Source organism: Haliotis cracherodii, unplaced genomic scaffold (genome assembly GCF_022045235.1).
Source record: "Haliotis cracherodii isolate W230 unplaced genomic scaffold, xgHalCrac1.p SCAF_17, whole genome shotgun sequence".
NCBI lineage: Eukaryota > Metazoa > Mollusca > Gastropoda > Lepetellida > Haliotidae > Haliotis > Haliotis cracherodii.
Window position 1 is genome coordinate 2457952 of NW_027266272.1, and position 21818 is coordinate 2479769.

The 21818-nt window shown below is 41.9% G+C and overlaps 1 protein-coding gene across 1 annotated transcript; it reads left to right on the top strand.

Annotated features, from left to right (window-relative positions):
* Position 1: 1 nt before the first annotated feature.
* Positions 2–17521, top strand: LOC139464231 (U-reduvitoxin-Pr21-like). Its single transcript, XM_071245753.1, has 4 exons — positions 2–79; positions 3107–3256; positions 14240–14395; positions 17040–17521. Exons 1-4 carry the CDS (start codon positions 34–36, stop codon positions 17213–17215), a joined length of 528 nt encoding a protein of 175 aa, XP_071101854.1. The 5' UTR covers positions 2–33; the 3' UTR covers positions 17216–17521.
* The last annotated feature ends 4297 nt before the right edge of the window (positions 17522–21818 follow it).

Consider the following 21818-nt stretch of genomic DNA (forward strand, 5'->3'; position numbering starts at 1 on the left):
TCTGCTCATAACGATAATCTATCATCAACAACAATGACCGATTTGGCGATCTCCGCGCTGGCAGTGAGTTGTTGTATCGGTATGTATGCAAACACTGTACATTGTCAATAGGCTCACTCAAATCGCCCTTTAAGCCAACAATACAAATCTCTGGTAATTTATTCTGTTTATTCTGATTTCCTGGCATGGTCTCAGTTCTTCCTGTGGGAAACATATGTGTTGGACATAGGGCTGCTATACAACGTACAGTCACAGTTCTCTCCACGAGACTAATGTGCGCGTTTATTATACAGTGTCTGTTTCATAACTCGTTTCGTAAAAAGATTGTCTTCATCAAACTTGCAATGTCTGTCCAAATAAGATGTTATTCCAACTGCATTAAGTTTGTTTAAGTTCGCTTTATGGTGACAGTGTAGTGGTAGTAGCTGTGGTAGTAGTAGTAGCAGTAGTAGTAGTAGTAGCTGTAGTAGTAGTAGTAGTAGTAGAAGTAGTAGTAGTAGCAGTAGAAGAATTAGCAGCAGCAGTAGTAGTAGTAGTAGTAGTAGAAGTAGTAGTAGCAGCAGTAGAAGAATTAGCAGCAGCAGCAGTAGTAGTAGTAGTAGCTGTAGTAGTAGTAGTAGTAGTAGTAGTAGTAGTAGTAGTAGTAGTAGTAGTAGTAGTAGTAGTTACCCGTGAAAATCCGGGGTAGAATAGGTCTTCTGCAACACACATGCTTGCCGTAACAGGCGACTATGTTTGTGGATCGGTTGGTCAGGTTGATGCATGTCATCGTATCTCAAATGCGTGGATCGATGCTCATGATGTCAGTCGCTGGTCTAGACTGGATTATTTACAGACTTCTGTCATGTAGCTGGAATATTGCTGAGTGCGGCGTTAAACAACCAACCAATAAACAGAGTAGTAGTAGTAGTAGTAGTAGTAGTAGTAGTAGTAGTAGTAGTTCGTTTATTAATGTGTCACACCTACTTGTGCACGTAAAATATGTTTAGAAAAAAACATACATATAATATACCGTGCGTTCAGCTATTTATTGGCTTATGAGATACTAACATTTGTACACATATAGGATGCATTAAAATATTAATTTATAAGAGCTTTAACGTCAAATATGTTATAACATTGTTTGCCGTTTTTTAACCCCCTTTAAAAAGTATAAAAGTTAAAAGATTTAGAAGTTTAAAATCATTCATAAGAAAAATAAATTGACCAGTAAGACCAGTTACCAAGGTCATCTTTAGCAACCATAACGAGAATAGCGTCTGTGACATCGGCTCAATAAGATCTACAGCCATCAACACAGACCTCCCTGAGAATTTGTTTTTCTATAACCCACATTTATTATATTTTTTGCCATTTATTGCTGATTAGTTTGTTCATGATAAATGTTCCATTGTCTTCCTTGTCTAAAAAGTGCCCCATACAGACGTGACGTCATATCAACCCATTATCGCAAACAATGGAAAACGATGTCATCCATTGTACATGACGTCACAATAGAGATTTCAACACGTGTCTGTCAAATACAATTTATCTTACAAAATGCTGTTTCGAAACGTACATAACGAGCGAAGAATTGTATATATATCCAGACTCGATATTTACAGACCGCCGTCATACAGCTGGAATTTTGCTGACTTCGTCAACCAAACAGACAAACAAATACTGAGCATAAACTGAAATATTAGCAGAAGCAACGTGCTGGCATAACGGTAACGTAACATCTTGTTTGAAGGGCCACGTGACACATGCTGATTTACAATGCATTGTTATAACACGTAAATAACAAGCGCTGTAACTCTTATAGCCAGATGGTAATATCTGCTCATATTCCCTACTGGCTGGGTGTGGCTGGGTAGCCTAGTGGTTAAAGCGTTCGCTTCTCATGCCGAAGACCTGGGTTCGATTCCCCACATGGGTGCAATATGTGATGCCCATTTCTGATATCCCCCGCCGTGGTATTGCTGGAACATTGCTAAAAGAGCGAACGCTTTAACCACCAGGCTACCCGACCACCCCGTGGTCCAGCGGACTAAGGCGGAAAACAATATTCACTCACTTACTTCCCATAGGTGTTCAACTCGTCATGCAGTCAGTACAAATCCAGCTCCTTCGCTTTGGTTTGTTTATAAACTGCCTGCCAAAAGAAAGCATACACTTTTAAATTGGATTTGACCCAAAAGTTATCAAAACGATATAGCCTGAAAACAGTCGCCGAAACACTGCAAACTTCCAAAACACAACTTTGATACGCTTGTCGAATACATCACCATCGAAAAAACATTTCTTGTTCGTTTCATTTTTAGTTACCATAAAACTACCTTTTTCCCTGCAGTTTAGTCGAATCTGGGTTCATAGTCAGGCTCTAGAGTTTCAAAACGATACCAGCGCTACGACTATCGTTAATGTTAATGTGGGCGCATGGGTGGCCAGTCGTCTGAGGTGACACAGTTCGCTGTGCACATTTTTGTCCCTTGGGAAAGCCAGAAACTTATGAATGTGGGTTCGAATCCGGGTTCGCCCCGATTATGTTTCTAGGTTTGTCAGCACCATATCCGTGCTCGTGGGTTTCACCGAAGTGGTAAACGTATGAGACCTGCATCACTTCGGGCCTTCCTCCCAAATTAAGCTGAGACCCCTTTTAAAACTGAAATATTGTTCAAAGCGGCGTTAAACCCAACTCACTCACTAATGTTAATGCATGGGAGTTACGGGAATCGGATCCCTATGGCGTGCCCAAGGGACGCAACTCTGCACAGCGAATCGCGGCGCCTTAGACGACGGGGCCACCCGTGCCCCCTTCCTCGATTAAAGGCCGGGTAGTTTTTATACACAGAATTTATCCTTTTTATCAGCTTAGCGATTAAACACCGTGGATAAAGATTGTCTGAAAGAAATATACTTTCGGCGTTCAGTCGAGGAAATACGGTATATCACACTTCTCTTGACTTGTATTTATAAGGGAGCAGTTTAGAATTTTGATGTAGGATAAAATAGATTTGTCCTGTTATCATGCATGGGAAATGAAAGACATATATGGTTTATTCGACATCAAACATTGAACTGCCCCCTAACACTGCAATAACCAATATTTCCGTTCTCCCCGTAGTGTTGTCGCACGCAGCAGTAAAGACGTGCACACACAACGGCGTGACGTACGACCTCGGCGACTCCTGGGTGGCTGACGACAGCTGCAACGGATGCGACTGCACCGACTTCGGCACGGAATGTGGCTCTCACCTCAACTGTGACAACAACAGTAAGGGCCAGCCAGTTGATATACTACTCCTTGTTACGAGGGATATATTTATCATCCCATGATATACAATAAATGAGTATGATTTGACGCCGCTTTTAGCCATATTCCAGCAATATCACGGCGTGTGACACCAGAAATGGGCTTCACACATTGTAACCATGTCGGGAATCGAACCCGGGTCTTCAGCGTGACGAGCGAACGCTTTAACCACTAGGCCACCCGACCACCCCTGATATACAATAAGGATTCTCATCCTTATATGCCAAGTGTATGGGTAAATATAAGGACATATCTGATTGTCCCTATCAAAAGGTGAGTGGTATATTTTGGGGAGCTGGGTGTTTCAGTCAGCGCTTCCAAACATACAAATCTTTTCACTGATAGGAAGAGCCCACACCATAGTATTTTACAGACCATCCAGCGCAGTGGACGATTTTGTGTGTTTAAATGCGGACGGAAAAAAAAATCAGCATTTTGTGTGTCGTTAAAATTAATCTTTCGCACATCACTTTCCTGTTTTACGGAAGCCTTTTAGGGCTTTTCTATTTTATTCTTGAAATTTCAAAACACTTAGAGGCTAGTTTCTAAGATTCACAACAACTTGTTCATAGCTTGCCTCCACCAGTGTAATGAACTAACAAACCATGCACACAATTCCGAGGTAGCTGATTATCTTGAAATTTCAACTTAATATCTTCACATTTCAACACAGCATCTTGAAATTGCAACATTAATGGTATCTTGAAGTTATAAGGAAAAAATGAAATAGCAACTGATCTAAAAAGGTTTCCGTAATGTTTGACGACTCGAGTTATTAAATTCATGAATCGGCACAAAACTCCAATTCATACAAGCGCCCGGATTAAAGTAAATATCATCATGTTTTGTTTACATATTATTTCAGAAATAATGACCGATCAAATCTTAAAACAATTCTTTGCAAATATCAAATTTCGTCGCGTGATGATAGATGTAATGGTTGAAGGCTGATTCCATCGTTCCTGATCTTCCATGATGAACGTTAGCAGTATTATTCCATCTCCAGACGTACAGGACTTGTGAGCGGGAATTTAGACAGATTCTATCACTTCTCAAGGGGCGGTCGCGTAGCCTAGTGGCTAAAGCGTTCGCTCGTCACGCTGAAGACCCGGGTTCGATTCCCGACATGGGTACAATGTGTGAAGTCCATTTCTGGTGTTCCCCGCCGTGATATTGCTGGAATATTGCTAAAAGCGGCGTAAAACCATACTCACTCACTGTCAGTTCTGGACATCCTTTCACGCATTGAAGTCATTGTTTTCTGTTTGTTAAAATTACATGAAATGCTACAAATAAAATAAAATAAGAAAAAAGAAATTTGCTTCACACATTGTACCAATATGGGGAATCGAACCCGGGTCTTTGTCGTGATGAGCAGACTCTTAATTTCATCTCCAAAGGTACACAGGGGCGGTCGGGTAGCCTAGTGGTTAAAGCATTCACCTGTCACGCCGGGTTCGATTCCCGACATGGGTATAATGTGTGAAGCCCATTTCTGGTGTCCCCCGCCGTGATATTGCTGGAATAGTGCTAAAAACGGCGTAAAACCATACTCATTCACTCACTCCAAAGGTACAGCACTCTATCAGTTTTGGCCATCATGTCATACACCCTTTTTGTAACATGGGGGCCATTTTTTATTGTTTGTATAAATCATATGAAATGCAACAACTGAACATCATGCCCTGTTGTTTTCAATCTGTTCGTTTCTCTAAAGAATAGCTGCCAAATCACACACACACACACACACACACACACACACACACACACACACACACACACACACACACACACACACACACACACCACCCACTCCATCAGTGTGTGTATGGCTGCTTGTACTAGTCCGGACTGATGCCGATTTATAGTGCTAGCACCATGCCGCAGTTTAACATGAATACCCCACTCAGACACAGTAAAATGACTCCGAGCCGACCAGTCCTTGTTTTAGCCCCTTTATGCCGAGCACTAGACAGGGTAACAACAAGTACCATCTTTTAACGTCTTTTGGTTTGGCTCTCCGGGCGGACGCTCTACCACTAGGCCACGGAGGGGGTCTAAAACGTACTGACTACTACACAATGGTGACCATAACATTACCCCCTTTATTATAGTAGATCTTCCGGACTCATTAATTATTCTGGTTGTAGTTCTAAAGACGTCAAAAATAACCGAAATAGTTAAATGACCCTTCTAAGCTAAAATTACTTTCAAAACCTCAGATTTTACAGTCATTAACTTGAGCAGATAATACCACACATACGTCAGTGTTGAATCTGAAGAAAGATTTAGTAGGCGACCGCAGCTAATCACAGAACACGTGGCCTCTGTGTCAGAAATATAAAAGACACGCACGTGATTGAGTGAGTGAGTTTGGTTTTACGCCGCTTTTAGCAATATTCCAGCAATATCACGGCGGGGGACACCAGAAATGGGCTTCACACATTGTACCCATGTCGGGAATCGAATCCGGGTCTTCAGCGTGACGAGCGAACGCTTTAACCACTAGGCTACCCGACCGCCCCCGCACGTGAGTGGGTGAATGGTGTTGTACACCACAGACAAACGTGTGGTTAACATCATGAGTACCGATTTGCACTGTTGGGCTACACTGGTGCAGCCATAAAGCCTGGTCACTGATTCAAGTGAGGATCAGGGCCCACATAAAACTAATATCTAGTCCCTGTGAATATTGTCACTAGATTGTCACGCGATTATTTACATACCGCCGTCACAAAGCTGGATATTGCTAAGTGCGGCGTTAAACAACAAACAAACAAACATTCTAGACTTGAGTTGGATATCGGAGGAATACCCGAACTGAGGCAGGTCTCAGACGTTTACCATTCGTGACCAACTCATGTTATTCCGGGACAAGCCGAATAGCAGGTTACGGAAAGAGGCGAGTGGTGACGAATGAGACGTTTACCACTTCGGTGAAACCCGTGAGCACGAGCATGGTCCGAGGCCATTCGTGCAGGTTACGGAAAGGGGCGAGTGGTGACGAATGGTCCGAGGCGAACCGGGTTACGAACCCACAATCATAGGATCCTGGCGTGCCCAAGGGACGTAGCTCTGCACAGCAGTAGCCTTACAACTGTTGCTGACAACAAACGACCTTGATACCCCCCTGAAGATTCGGGTTAGAATTGGTCTTCAAGTCCCCATGCTTGTCTTGGAGTAAATGAAAGGGGAAAGAACTTCACAAGTGATGTTGAACTACACATTCAGTTAGTTAATGCACGCTCAAATACAAAGGGGGCTTGGTTTAATATCTCAGTGAAGAACCAGCACGTGTTTCACTGCCTGCGCCTCATATTTTTACCGAACGAATGTGAAATATCTACTTACATCAGAATATATGTGCCATTGGCATATTAAATGTCGTTCACCTTAAAAAAAATAAAAATCTGGATATTACCTAAATTTTAATATGCATGTTCGTATCGTAATCAAAATTACAATTTAAAAAACAAAACAAGATTGAGGTGATGGTTGGTTGATTATTTTTAGCGTAATTAGGATGTAAGTATTGGTTGACCTTGAACTTGAAACTTGAGTGGCAAGCGCATTCTGAAAATAGCACATGACCTGTGTATCAGAAAGGGGCGTATGAAATGTTCTGGCGTTGAGTATTCAAGTTCAAAGAATAAAAACTGATATTTCTTTTTAAAACTGACTGACAATGAGAAAAACCATCCGTTTTTCACCCCAAACGGCGAGAAGTATGCATTCAATAATGTGTCGTGTGTAACATTAATATCTCAGAGAATACACTGAATGTGTTATATCGTGTCTCCACAATGAATTAAATAGAAGAAATATATTTTTAGATATATGTGGGCTGAAATGTGCCAATTACTCAGATGCGGTTCACGTATATATCGGTCTTCCTCTTTTGACGGTAACAAAGTAGGGTTGTGACGTGTTTCTCCCATGTTACAATAGGGTTGTGACGTGTTTGTCATATGTTACAATAGGGTTGTGACGTGTTTGTCATATGTTACAGTAGGGTTGTGACGTGTTTCTCCCATGTTACAGTAGGGTTGTGACGTGTTTGTCATATGTTACAATAGGCTTGTGACGTGTTTGTCATATGTTACAGTAGGGTTGTGACGTGTTTGTCATATGTTACAGTAGGGTTGTGACGTGTTTGTCAAATGTTACAGTAGGGTTGTGACGTGTTTCTCCCATGTTACAATAGGGTTGTGACGTGTTTGTCATATGTTACAGTAGGGTTGTGATGTGTTTGTCATATCTTACAGTAGGGTTGTGACATGTTTGTCACATGTTACAGTAGGGTTGTGACGTGTTTCTCCCATGTTACAGTAAGGTTGTGACGTGTTTGTCCCATGTTACATTAGGGTTGTGACGTATTTGTCTCATGTTATAGAAAGGTTGTCACGTGTTTGTCTCATGTTACAGTAGGGTTGTGACGTGTTTGTCAAAAGTTACAGTAAGGTTGTGACTTGTTTGTCCCATGTTATAGAAAGGTTGTCACGTGTTTGACTCATGTTACAGTAGGGTTATCACATGTTTGACTCATGTTACAGTAGGATTGTGACGTGTTTGTCTCACATTAGAATAGGGTTGTGACGTGTTTGTCTCACGTTAGAATAGGGTTGTCACGTGTTTGTCTCACGTTACAGTAGGGTTGTGACGTGTTTGTCTCACGTTAGAATAGGGTTGTGACGTGTTTGTCTCACGTTAGAATAGGGTTGTCACGTGTTTGTCCAATGTTACAGTAAGGTTCTGACTTGTTTGTCTCACGTAACAATAAGGTTGTGACGTGTTTGTCATATATTATTATAGGTTTGTGACGTGTTTGTCCCATGTTACAGTAGGGTTGTCACGTGTTTGTCATATATTATTATAGGGTTGTGACGTGTTTGTCCCATGTTACAGTAAGGTTGTGACGTGTTTGTCATATATTATTATAGGGTTGTGACGTGTTTGTCCCATGTTACAGTAGGGTTGTCACGTGTTTGTCATATATTATTATAGGGTTGTGACGTGTTTGTCCCATGTTACAGTAAGGTTGTGACGTGTTTGTCATATATTATTATAGGGTTGTGACGTGTTTGTCCCATGTTACAGTAAGGTTGTGACGTGTTTGTCATATGTTATTATAGGGTTGTCACGTGTTTGTCCCATGTTACAGTAAGGTTGTGACGTGTTTGTCCCATGTTACAATAGGGTTGTGACGTGTTTGTCCCATGTTACAGTAGGGTTGTGACGTGTTTCTCCCATGTTACAGTAGGGTTGTGACGTGTTTGTCCCATGTTACAGTAGGGTTGTGACGTGTTTGTCCCATGTTACAATAGGGTTGTGACGTGTTTGTCCCATGTTACAGTAGGGTTGTGATGTGTTTGTCATATATTATTATAGGGTTGTCACGTGTTTGTCCCATGTTACAGTAAGGTTGTGACGTGTTTGTCCCATGTTACAGTAGGGTTGTGACGTGTTTGTCCCATGTTACAGTAGGGTTGTGACGTGTTTGTCATATATTATTATAGGGTTGTCACGTGTTTGTCCCATGTTACAGTAAGGTTGTGACGTGTTTGTCCCATGTTACAGTAGGGTTGTGACGTGTTTCTCCCATGTTACAGTAGGGTTGTGACGTGTTTGTCATATATTATTATAGGGTTGTCACGTGTTTGTCCCATGTTACAGTAAGGTTGTGACGTGTTTGTCCCATGTTACAGTAGGGTTGTGACGTGTTTGTCCCATGTTACAGTAGGGTTGTGACGTGTTTGTCCCATGTTACAGTAGGGTTGTCACGTGTTTGTCCCATGTTACAGTAAGGTTGTGACGTGTTTGTCCCATGTTACAGTAGGGTTGTCATGTGTTTGTCCCATGTTACAGTAAGGTTGTCACGTGTTCGTCCCATGTTACAGTATGGTTGTCACGTGTTTGTCTCATGGTACAGTAAGGTTTATGACGTGTTTGTCCCAAGTTATAGTAGGGTTTATATCTCATGTTACAGTAGGGTTTATGACGTCTCTGACTCATGTTACAGTAGGGTTGTCAAGTGTTTGCTTCATGTTACAGTTGGGTTTGTGACGTGTTTGTCCCTTGTTACAGCTGTGTTGTAACGTGTGTATTACCTGTGACAGTGGTGATTCGACATGTCTGCCATATGATACAGGTTGTAAATTAATTGTCTCATGAGCCTGACGGTTGCATGTATCTGCGTTGGTATATTCTAATTAATAATGATATGAATAGCATAACAACATAGCATCGTTAGTCCATGGAGATGTTGTTTTGGATAGGTTCAGTGAAAACAGTGGCCTACTCAGTCCTTATTTGTCGCGCTCCCAAGGAATGACCATAAACCACAATGTGGCGTTCGAGGGGGAACATTTACTGCCAAGTCACTTGTTGGTCGTGATCGATTACTGACTGGTAGCCCGAATTGTCAGGCCTCTCAAAATAGTGGTAGTAGATTATATCACGTGCAGTCACAGCGTGACTCTATTGCAGCATTATTGTAACGTGTGTCCCTTATGCATATTCCACTGATACTCTGTCGTGTAACATGTATATCACCCTGATACTGTTGGGTGTAACGTATATATCACCATGATACCGTTGGGTGTAACATGTATGTCACCCTGATACTGTTGGGTGTAACGTATATCAGCCTGATACTGTTGGGTGTAACGTGTATGTCACCCTGATGCTGTTGGGTGTAACGTGTATGTCACCCTGATGCTGTTGGGTGTAACGTATTTGTCACCCTGATACTGTTGGGTGTAACGTGTATGTCACCCTGATACTGTTGGGTGTAACGTGTTTGTCACCCTGATACTGTTGGGTGTAACGTGTATATCACCCTGATACTGTTGGGTGTAACGTATATCAGCCTGATACTGTTGGGTGTAACGTGTATGTCACCCTGATGCTGTTGGGTGTAACGTGTATGTCACCCTGATGCTGTTGGGTGTAAGATGTATGTCACCCTGATACTGTTGGGTGTAACGTGTTTGTCACCCTGATACTGTTGGGTGTAACGTGTATATCACCCTGATACTGTTGGGTGTAACGTGTATATCACCCTGATACTGTTGGGTGTAAGGTGTACGTCACCCTGATGCTGTTGGGTGTAAGGTGTATGTCACCCTGATGCTGTTGGGTGTAACGTGTATGTCACCCTGATACTGTTGGGTGTAACGTGTTTGTCACCCTGATGCTGTTGGGTGTAACGTGTATGTCACCCTGATACTGTTGGGTGTAACGTGTATGTCACCCTGATACTGTTGGGTGTAACGTGTATATCAGCCTGATGCTGTTGGGTGTAAGGTGTTTGTCACCCTGATACTGTTGGGTGTACCGTGTTTGTCACCCTGATGCTGTTGGGTGTAACGTGTTTGTCACCCTGATACTGTTGGGTGTAACGTGTATGTCACCCTGATACTGTTGGGTGTAACGTGTTTGTCACCCTGATGCTGTTGGGTGTAACGTGTATATCAGCCTGATGCTGTTGGGTGTAAGGTGTTTGTCACCCTGATACTGTTGGGTGTAACGTGTTTGTCACCCTGATACTGTTGGGTGTAACGTGTTTGTCACCCTGATGCTGTTGGGTGTAACGTGTATGTCACCCTGATACTGTTGGGTGTAACGTGTATGTCACCCTGATACTGTTGGGTGTAACGTGTTTGTCACCCTGATGCTGTTGGGTGTAACGTGTATGTCACCCTGATACTGTTGGGTGTAACGTGTTTGTCACCCTGATGCTGTTGGGTGTAACGTGTTTGTCACCCTGATGCTGTTGGGTGTAACGTGTATGTCACCCTGATACTGTTGGGTGTAACGTGTTTGTCACCCTGATACTGTTGGGTGTAACGTGTTTGTCACCCTGATACTGTTGGGTGTAACGTGTTTGTCACCCTGATGCTGTTGGGTGTAACGTGTTTGTCACCCTGATGCTGTTGGGTGTAACGTGTATGTCACCCTGATACTGTTGGGTGTAACGTGTATGTCACCCTGATACTGTTGGGTGTAACGTGTTTGTCACCCTGATGCTGTTGGGTGTAACGTGTATATCAGCCTGATGCTGTTGGGTGTAAGGTGTTTGTCACCCTGATACTGTTGGGTGTAAGGTGTTTGTCACCCTGATGCTGTTGGGTGTAACGTGTTTGTCACCCTGATACTGTTGGGTGTACCGTGTTTGTCACCCTGATACTGTTGGGTGTAACGTGTTTGTCACCCTGATGCTGTTGGGTGTAACGTGTTTGTCACCCTGATGCTGTTGGGTGTAACGTGTATATCACCCTGATACTGTTGGGTGTAACGTATATCACCATGATACTGTTGGGTGTAACGTGTATGTCACCCTGATGCTGTTGGGTGTAACGTGTATGTCACCCTGATACTGTTGGGTGTAACGTGTATGTCACCCTGATACTGTTGGGTGTAACGTGTTTGTCACCCTGATACTGTTGGGTGTAACGTGTTTGTCACCCTGATGCTGTTGGGTGTAACGTGTATGTCACCCTGATACTGTTGGGTGTAACGTGTATGTCACCCTGATACTGTTGGGTGTAACGTGTTTGTCACCCTGATGCTGTTGGGTGTAACGTGTATGTCACCCTGATACTGTTGGGTGTAACGTGTTTGTCACCCTGATGCTGTTGGGTGTAACGTGTTTGTCACCCTGATGCTGTTGGGTGTAACGTGTATGTCACCCTGATACTGTTGGGTGTAACGTGTTTGTCACCCTGATACTGTTGGGTGTAACGTGTTTGTCACCCTGATACTGTTGGGTGTAACGTGTTTGTCACCCTGATGCTGTTGGGTGTAACGTGTTTGTCACCCTGATGCTGTTGGGTGTAACGTGTATGTCACCCTGATACTGTTGGGTGTAACGTGTATGTCACCCTGATACTGTTGGGTGTAACGTGTTTGTCACCCTGATGCTGTTGGGTGTAACGTGTATATCAGCCTGATGCTGTTGGGTGTAAGGTGTTTGTCACCCTGATACTGTTGGGTGTAAGGTGTTTGTCACCCTGATGCTGTTGGGTGTAACGTGTTTGTCACCCTGATACTGTTGGGTGTACCGTGTTTGTCACCCTGATACTGTTGGGTGTAACGTGTTTGTCACCCTGATGCTGTTGGGTGTAACGTGTTTGTCACCCTGATGCTGTTGGGTGTAACGTGTATATCACCCTGATACTGTTGGGTGTAACGTATATCACCATGATACTGTTGGGTGTAACGTGTATGTCACCCTGATGCTGTTGGGTGTAACGTGTATGTCACCCTGATACTGTTGGGTGTAACGTGTATGTCACCCTGATACTGTTGGGTGTAACGTGTTTGTCACCCTGATACTGTTGGGTGTAACGTTTATATCACCATGATACTGTTGGGTGTAACGTGTATATCAGCCTGATGCTGTTGGGTGTAACGTGTATGTCACCCTGATACTGTTGGGTGTAACGTATATCACCATGATACTGTTGGGTGTAACGTGTATATCAGCCTGATGCTGTTGGGTGTAACGTGTATGTCACCCTGATACTGTTGGGTGTAACGTGTTTGTCACCCTGATGCTGTTGGGTGTAACGTGTATATCACCCTGATACTGTTGGGTGTACCGTGTTTGTCACCCTGATACTGTTGGGTGTACCGTGTATATCAGCCTGAAGTTGTTGGGTGTAACATGTATGTCACCATGATGCTGTTGACACACAGAAGAGATGACAAGACAGTCGTTGTGATCTCCCGTCCAGCCTGGCGCTGTAACACTATCAACGATGTCCACTACGCTGTGCTGTTTCCTGTGCATGAAAAGACATATTATTTGTCAAACAAGTCGTCCCTAGCATGCGTAGTCTAAGATACATAAGTACATTATATGAAGCCTGTTTCTGCCCACTCTCTCACTCACTAAACCGCTCAGACTTAAGTTCTCCGCGAGTCTTCTGTGTCCACATTATGTCGCTGTATATAAGGCCTACTTTAATGGTCTATAGTTACTGCATACTAGCTAGGGCGGCGTTGATAGGCTTAAGTACTGGGACTTGAGTGAGGAATTTCAAGTATGTTGAATTGTATTATTTACAACCATGAGTCATACGGATCTGGGCTGTTTGTGAAAGCGTAACGGACCGCAGACTGCCGAGTGAACCTTGACGAGGCCCTAGACTCAAAACAGTCTAGTACAGTATAATTCTTATATAAAGGTTGCTATAGATGCATTATGTACTCTCACTCAACGAATGAAAACAAGCAACTGAACACCATTTCTATTTAGTTCGCCCAATTTATTAAAAGTAGAACCATTGTCAACGTTTAGTCTGTTATATTGCCTTATTTCACAAGTTTTGTAATTTCTCACTTTACCCAATGCCAGACATATCGCCTGTATCATATAATGTGACCAATCATGAGATTAGGGACCGCATGGGTGAAAAATCACATTTTGACTTTTTATTATATTTTAAAACTACAGTATCTTAGGAACACAAAACTACATTCGCAAGCTTCAATTCAATACAGATACACAAGGCATTAAACATCCCATTTTCCGACTTATAACTGATTATGATACTTAATGTCTAATAAATTGAAAGTAGACATGTATGCAGAAAGTTTTTTTTAAATAATGTTTTTATTACATTGGAACTAACGAGAGATAAAAAAAATTACGTCTTTATGACGTCACAGCACAATTGTTTTCTCTAACCAATAAGATCCCCTTTCCCCTGGTTGGTCAGAAATATTTGTAAATGTCTGCACCATGCACACAGGCGGAGTAGCATCTGCTAGGCCCGATACTGGGGTTATAATTCCCCCATTTCTCAAACATAGCTTACCATTTTTTTGTGGATTATGTGAATTCTGAATTTTCATAAAACATTTTAATGATTTGAATATATTTTCCCAATATTAGTTTTTCAAATTTAGTTTTAAATGGACTTTTTGAATGTTATTCAGATCTCCTTGGGAAACCTGGGGATCCTCTGTGCCGCTATGGATATCAGTTTCATCGTGTTGGGGAGACCTGGCAGGCACAGGACCACTGCAACAACTGCAACTGCTCCGTCAACGGCATGATGTGCACGTACAAACCCTGCAAGAACACCGGCTTCGGTAGGTCGAGCGTTACCGTGTGCTGTGACTGAGTCAACGAGGGACGAGAAAGTGACAGCTAATTATATTAATATTTCAGTATGATAATAATATACTACTACTACTACTACTACTACTACTACTACTACACCACTACTACTACTACCACCACTTCTACTAATCATTATAATCATAATAATCATAATAACTGGAATATTGCTGAGTGCAGCGTTAAACAAAAATAAACAAACAACAATAATAATAATAACAACAACAATAATGATAATAATAATAACAACAAAAACAACAATAATAATGATAATAATAATAAGAATAAGAATAAGAATAAGAATAAGAATAAGAACAACAACAACAACAACAAGAATAATAATAATAATAATAATAATAATAATAATAATAATAATAATAATAATAAAAACCATAATGGTGATAATCCCCATTTCATTCTATCGGGTACCCATTCACTGCTGGGTGAACAGGGGCACATTTCGAACAGAGTCATTTGCCTACAGAGATCCCACATATGCTACTTGAGTTTCAATGTGGGGCAGGACGGTAGCAAGTGTCAAACTACCTAAGGTTGTCACCCATCCACCTACTCTCCGCGAACAACGTCGCTGTTAAGCTTCACTTGATTTGCTACCTTTGCGCTGTGCACAGAACAACGTGTCATTTAATTCATTAACTGTAACAACAAGTGAGGGACCTCCGTGGACTGAGTGACATTGGTCCAGCGTGTCCACACATCGTCGCGACACACCTGTAATGTTGAAGTAAGACGAGTTCTATGGATGAACAACTTCTTTATTACAATAAACTTCTTTATTGTAATAAAGAAGTTGTTCATCCATAGAACTCGTCTTACTTCATCACTCCAACTTCTAAATGCCACTGAAAGAAACCTGTAATGTTGCTGTATTTTCAGATTTGCCGGTGTCATTCATTATTTGTCCTCCGGACATTTCATTTGAGACCGACGGCGTTATGTGTATGTCATAATTGGAACTTATTTGATCCACACCATCCCTCTCTTTTGTCTAAGCACTGTTTAAACCTTCCACAATGAATGAGTATAGTGTTATGCTGCAGTATTCCAGCGATATCACGTCAGGAGGCACCAAACGGACTTCACAACTTATGCCAATGTGGGAAAAGAACCCGGGTCTTCGGCAAACGAACAAACACTATAACCTCTATGCTACCACACTGTTCTTAACCATAACAAAGAAATGCGCTGGTAATCATTGAGACACACAAATGTATATCTGATATATTCATGCCATCGTATTGTTCAAATTGCTCTATTGGTAAAGGAAGTGGAAACACTCTCTTCAAGCAGCATTGGGTCATTATAACGCGTTTCCCCCGACAAATCCTGCACTCATCTTCAACGTGCAAGGTGTCGTTTACCATGAGATTAATCAGTGTCAGATTTAGGAGATCAAGTTTCTTTCCTTTCTTCTAAGTATTTCCAGAACATCCTTAACTGAACAGGACATAAAATTAAATAAAACTGACCAACCAGCATACGTTTCGCAATTTAAGGATGTTCGTTGGTCGCTTACTGAGATAGGAGCTAGGCGACATAAATGTAACTTTCCAATTGAAAAGAGGAGGCCAGGGTGCATTTTCACAGAATAGTAGAGAATCCTGGAAGGGTCATTATCGCGTTGTCGCGCATTTTTTACACATTTTAGATGGGGCGACAATGAGACAATATTTTGACCTTAAGAAATATGTCACGTTGTCGCCCTTGAAATAAAAAAAATGTTAATCATAGCGCGACAATGCCACAAATGGCCAAAATGTGGCGTTGTCACATTGTCGCAGTGCGACAATGTCTCTTCTAGCTTCCATACTATGGAGAGTGAGTGAGTGAGTGAGTGAGTTGGGTTTAACGCCGCTTTTAGCAGCATTCCAGTAATATCACGGCGTTTCAGCTTAATGTTGGTCATGCAGGTCTCAGACGTTTACCACTTCGGTAAAACCCACGAGCACGGGTATGGTGCTGACAAACCTAGAAACATAATCGGAACCTGGATTCGATAACACAATCATAGGTTTCTGGCGTGCCCAAAGGACGTAACTCTGCACAGCGAATCGCGGCGCCTTAGACGGCAGGGCCACCCGTGCCCCCCATACTATGGAGACATGGGGAAATAACTAAACGTCACTAAAGGTTCCTCAGCAATACAGTGCCGATATATTCTAGTTTGTGATAAGTGTATGAGTGATTCCCCTCGCGCGACGGGCTGTTCCCGCTCTCACTCACTCACTCACTCACTCACTCACTCGGCTAATTAAAGAAGCAACCGAACACCTTATCTTTATAGTCTGCCAAATTTATTAAAAACTCGAATCATTGTCAACTCTTGAAACGAGTCCTTAGCGATCAAGTCAACCAAAGGAGTATTGGATTGAATCCTGTCATGCATAAGGGGCGCAACTCTGCGCAACAACCCAACTGGGCCACCCGTGAAACTAGGAAATAATAATGTGTAATTAATAGTATTTTAAGCTATATCATCCGTAGCTATACATAAGCCGTGATTAGCTTCGAGACTTTGATAAATAGGCCAGTGGAGGCTCTTGACTTGTCTTACACTTGTTTTGTTTTTAAACACCTATTTTTTTAACCTCACAGATAAGCCTAAAGAAAATGGCGGTGAATTTATGGACTGTCCCTACAAGAACGTCTACTACCACTACGGTGCGCACTTCCTCGCCGACAACGGCTGCAACACCTGCATCTGCGTCATGCCTGGAAACTATGCCACCTTCCCAGTGTGCACCACGACAAAGTGCACGCTCATTGGCTGAATACTGCACCCAAGTCGAGAGCTTTGCCGTCTCACCATCCTACTGTAACACCACGTAGTAGGTTTCGCTTGATCATAACCATGTCCATTTTTTCCATAACTGAATTTATAAGGAATTAATTTGTTCTTATCTTACATTGGTGTGTTCATTGAGAATAATAATGAGGTTTCGGAGTTTCGGTGTTATTTGTAACAAATCGTTATTTTGTTGTAAAAATATAAATCCATTACATTTCGTGATGTACAAAATGAGAGATTCGTTGCTATGACTGTATACATCGAACAATAAAGACAATGTGATTTTCAACTCTCGTGAAGACTATTGACTGCTGAGGGAGAAATATGCCAAATATGAGGCAATTAATTTGTAATTATGTCCTACCGTTAGCTCAGGATCACTGACACAGGGTTCAAACCCTATACTCGGCCGATTATGATGTTTGGTCTGTTAACACAATAACTGTGGGTTTCACCTTTGAAGATAACGTCTTACACGTGCATGGAAGATCACTTGTCTCACAGGTGCATGGGCGGTTCCATGTCTCACACGTGCATGCAAGATCACCCGTCTCACACGTGGATGGGAGATCACATGTCTCACACGTGCATAGAGGATCACATGTCTCACAGGTGCATGGGCGATTCCATGTCTCACACGTGCATGGAGGATAATATGTTTCACACGTTCATGGAGGATAACATGTTTCACACGTGTATGGACGATCACACGTCTCACACGTGCATAGAAGATCACATGTCTCTCACGTGCATAGAGGAACTCACACTTTCAACACAAAAGATACTGCTTTCCATTCTATATAGTACTGATACTTTGTCAGTATGGTTTGCAAAGCATTCCACACAACATAAATACATCACAACACTACTTATAATCGATCTTCGCCAGTGAAATGTCATCTTCCCAAGGCAAGAGAGTTAACGGACTTTAAAAGTCCAATGTCCACCCTTGCCGAACTAGGCTGAAATTCCTGGGCTCGATCGTAGCGCCACCAGTGGTTATCACGAGTTATGTCCCTTCTAAGCCTCCCCTTATGGGCCAATCAGATTCCACCTCTCGTATCACTTGCATTTGGCCTCAGACCACAGTTATCCCCCCTAAGTTTTACCATGAACCGGAAGGAAAATAGGAGAATATAGTACCCTGTTTAAATGGGCTGTTCAGTCTGTGGCAATTTTTTGGGAGTGACTTGTGATAGCTTAAATGAAAGATGAGACATTGTAGTTTGCTGTCAATTTTTTGTTAGCCCCGATCTGTGAAGGTATTGATTCCAGCTTCCCATGATTTGACCCCAAGTTGAAGGCCGTTGTGTGTGTTTCGGCTCGAAACTTCCGGTGAACATTGTTGACAGTGGTTTCTGCGAAAGCAAGGTGGTGAATGCTGGCCGAAACTTTGCGTTTTAAGTGACAAGTGGCAGGTTAGTCAGCATACAACAGGAGAACAGCCTGATAATAATTACGGTGGGCTGTCATGTTACTGTAGATAGCAAAGAAGGAAATTAATTGTGGTCTGAGGACATTTGCTTAAAAAAATGGCGGCGCCCTGTGAAGACGATCTGATCGATAATCAACACCTGTATTGTAATAAAACGGGTGTTACATCGCGAAGTGCATCAAATCACGTGAGTACCTTGATTAAAAACATGAAAAGATTTGGAAAATATCTGTTGACAACGAGTTAGCGGTGTACATGCATTGCAAATCCTGTAATGGAACGAAATCTGCACGACAGTTTACGAACCGGATTTCTATTTCGTTGCGCGATTTTGATTGGACTATGCATAGACTCGTTAGTCCAGACAAAACGTAACTCCATAATACCAGCCTTGTTCGGCAGGGGTGGAAACTGGACTTTAATAGACAGTTTACTCTCTTGTCTCGGGAAGATGGTGAAATGTTTATCATAGTGACCTGACAAAGTTGAAATATTCACGACTTCCGAGATACTATATGTTCTACACATACACGTATATAGATGTTCTGAATGCCAGTTAAATAAAATATTATATTTTCTAACACATTGGTTTAATGTAATTAGTCATTTCGCATAATAACAGGAAATGTATACTTTCTAACACATGGATATGTGAGTTGTTTAGCCTACAATGTCACCAAAGGACGAGGAAGTGAAACGTGTTCAGTATCAATTATAAAATACCCGAGTACGCTAAAAAAGTCCATCTGCCTATTATTTCAGAGCATATGTTTTGACAAAACTAGCCAATTAATGACAGGTTGCGTGGAAAACAATTGTTTGAGCGAATCCTTAGAAAAACCTTATCAAACTATATTTTATTTTCAAAACTTCCTGTGAAGCGAAATACATTGTTTTTTGGGGGGGTAAGTACTTTCTCCCCCGACGAATAACGGTATCCATGAGTTCATAAACGAAGCATGAAGCTTAAAACATGTGTTAATGTCAGTGAATGTACTGTTAATATCTGATGAAAATTAACAATCGAAGTATAAAATTAGGAGTCGGTATCTGTAGTACATTATGAATGTATATTTACTGTCGTTCATAGTACATGTAGTAACAACCGATATTAAATATTTTCTTCTTCTTTTTTTTAGATTCTTTCCGCGACTGGATTCAACTTTTGTTAGTGAAGGGGGAATTACACTTGTTTATCCAGAATATGTTGTGCCATATGAATTTACCTTGGCTAAATTAAATACATCGCTTGCAAATGGATTTCAAACACCTAGGCATGCTAACAAGAAAGGTAGATTACAAACGTGGCGGAAGTTAGCGATAGTTTTGTCACCGTTCATGTTTAAATATTAATTTGACGATTATGTAAATCGGTTTAAAAAATCACAAATTGTGTTTTTCACAGCATATCGAGTACTGGTTTCAGCATGCGGTATCATACAGCCCTACGATCGCAACCTTAGCGTAAGACTGACACACCGAATTAAGATCTAGCTACGGTTGCTTTGTGAAACTGGCATAAGTTCAGATTAAATTAACTTTAATTCTAACCTCAGTGGTTGAGGTTAACCTTAGCTAATGATGTTTTGTGTCATTTGGCCTTGACTGTCTAAAATCAGTCCAAGAATAACTCATAATGAAATAATTCCCGACATGGGTACAATGTTTGAAGCCCATTTCTGGTGTCCCCCGCCGTGATATTGCTGGAATATTGCACATGCATGCATGGGGTGAGTGGGGACATGGTGTGGCTGCGATATTATCAACAGTACGAGGAAAAAAGTGAGCGTCTATTTGCAATCAGTAACAGATAGCTGCTAAGGAAAACCTGACTTGTTCCCAAAAGCACACGTCTCCTTTATGCAGTTTCCTCGCTGGAGGGCGGGATGAAATGGGGTTGAACGTCGAGTTGAAGATTATTACACTTATATATAGCGACGTGAATGTGCACGTGTGTGCGTATATGCTTGAACTTGTCCGGGGTAGTGCCGGTTTTATAGTGCTTGCCTAGTGTGTCATACAGACCCTGAAACAAATATGCCCAATGCAAGTCTATTATAGAATGCAAGTCTAGATTACTGCAGTCAGAAAAGGAAGGCTCTAGGCTCCTTTTGGTTACATTTTATCTAGATAATTTAAGAACTGTTATTTTTCTGTAAAATATTTTCATTTCAGACACTAGATGTTAGTCTAGTGATACCCCATTGAGATACTATGCCGCAGTTTAACATGGATATTCAACAAAACATAATACAGTTCCATGCTGACCAGCCCTTGTTTCATCACCTTAGTGCCGAGTGCCAGGCAAGGAAACAACAAAACCATCTGTTAACGTATTTGGTATGACGTGGCAGGAGATCGAACCTACCACATTCCGCTCTCAGGGCGGACGCTCCATCCACTAGACCACGGTGGCGGTCTAAATTATCCAAGAGAGATCAAGGGCAACTGCTTCTTTTTAAACTGTTTCCAAACAATGAAATTCATATATTTCAGGACACCAAGTGACCAAGGGGTGGGGGTGAAATAGCCCGTTATAGAAATACAGGGGGAAATAATTTTGCCTCAGGTTTACAAAAAAGAACTTCACCGGATGTCCTGAAGAATTTGTTGAGAGGGCCCTCAGTGTCTGACTCCTTGTTCAAAGAAACATATTGTGTCCCCTGAACCAGTCACCCAAACAAACAAACAAAGGGGCCACACCCTGAATACTAGCAAATGTTCGCGCCTAACAACCACATGAAACTACGGTATGGTTTTAATGGAGTTGGCTTTAAGAAGGTGTCACGTCTCTAAACCTTCGACAGATCAACTTTACTCTTACACGTACCCTATGTAATACGAACACGCCGTGACGCAGTGTGTTAAGTCCCAATCGTTTCCGCGGCGCACAAGGTTGGTTGCAACATCATTACCATGTCACTGCAGGCGATATGACTCGCCTCGGGACATGCTTTACATGCCACACAGCTTAGTATTGCGATACAGTTTCTGTTATAATAAACATCGTCTAATCCACCGTATATGTCCACCATCGTATATTAACCATATACATTTGTATAGTCCATGCACAGTATATAGGGCGCCTGATAATTCATTTCTTTTATTTTTCATGATTTAACTCGGTAAAAGAATAGTTTTAAACACATAA

Excerpts from the sequence above, each read along its gene's own strand:
- LOC139464231 (XM_071245753.1), top strand. The coding sequence starts at position 34 with ATGACCGATTTGGCGATCTCCGCGCTGGCAGTGAGTTGTTGTATCG. Across the intron at positions 3,257-14,239 it reads CCTCAACTGTGACAACAACA|ATCTCCTTGGGAAACCTGGG; the intron begins GTAAGGGCCAGC and ends AATGTTATTCAG. Across the intron at positions 14,396-17,039 it reads CTGCAAGAACACCGGCTTCG|ATAAGCCTAAAGAAAATGGC; the intron begins GTAGGTCGAGCG and ends TTAACCTCACAG.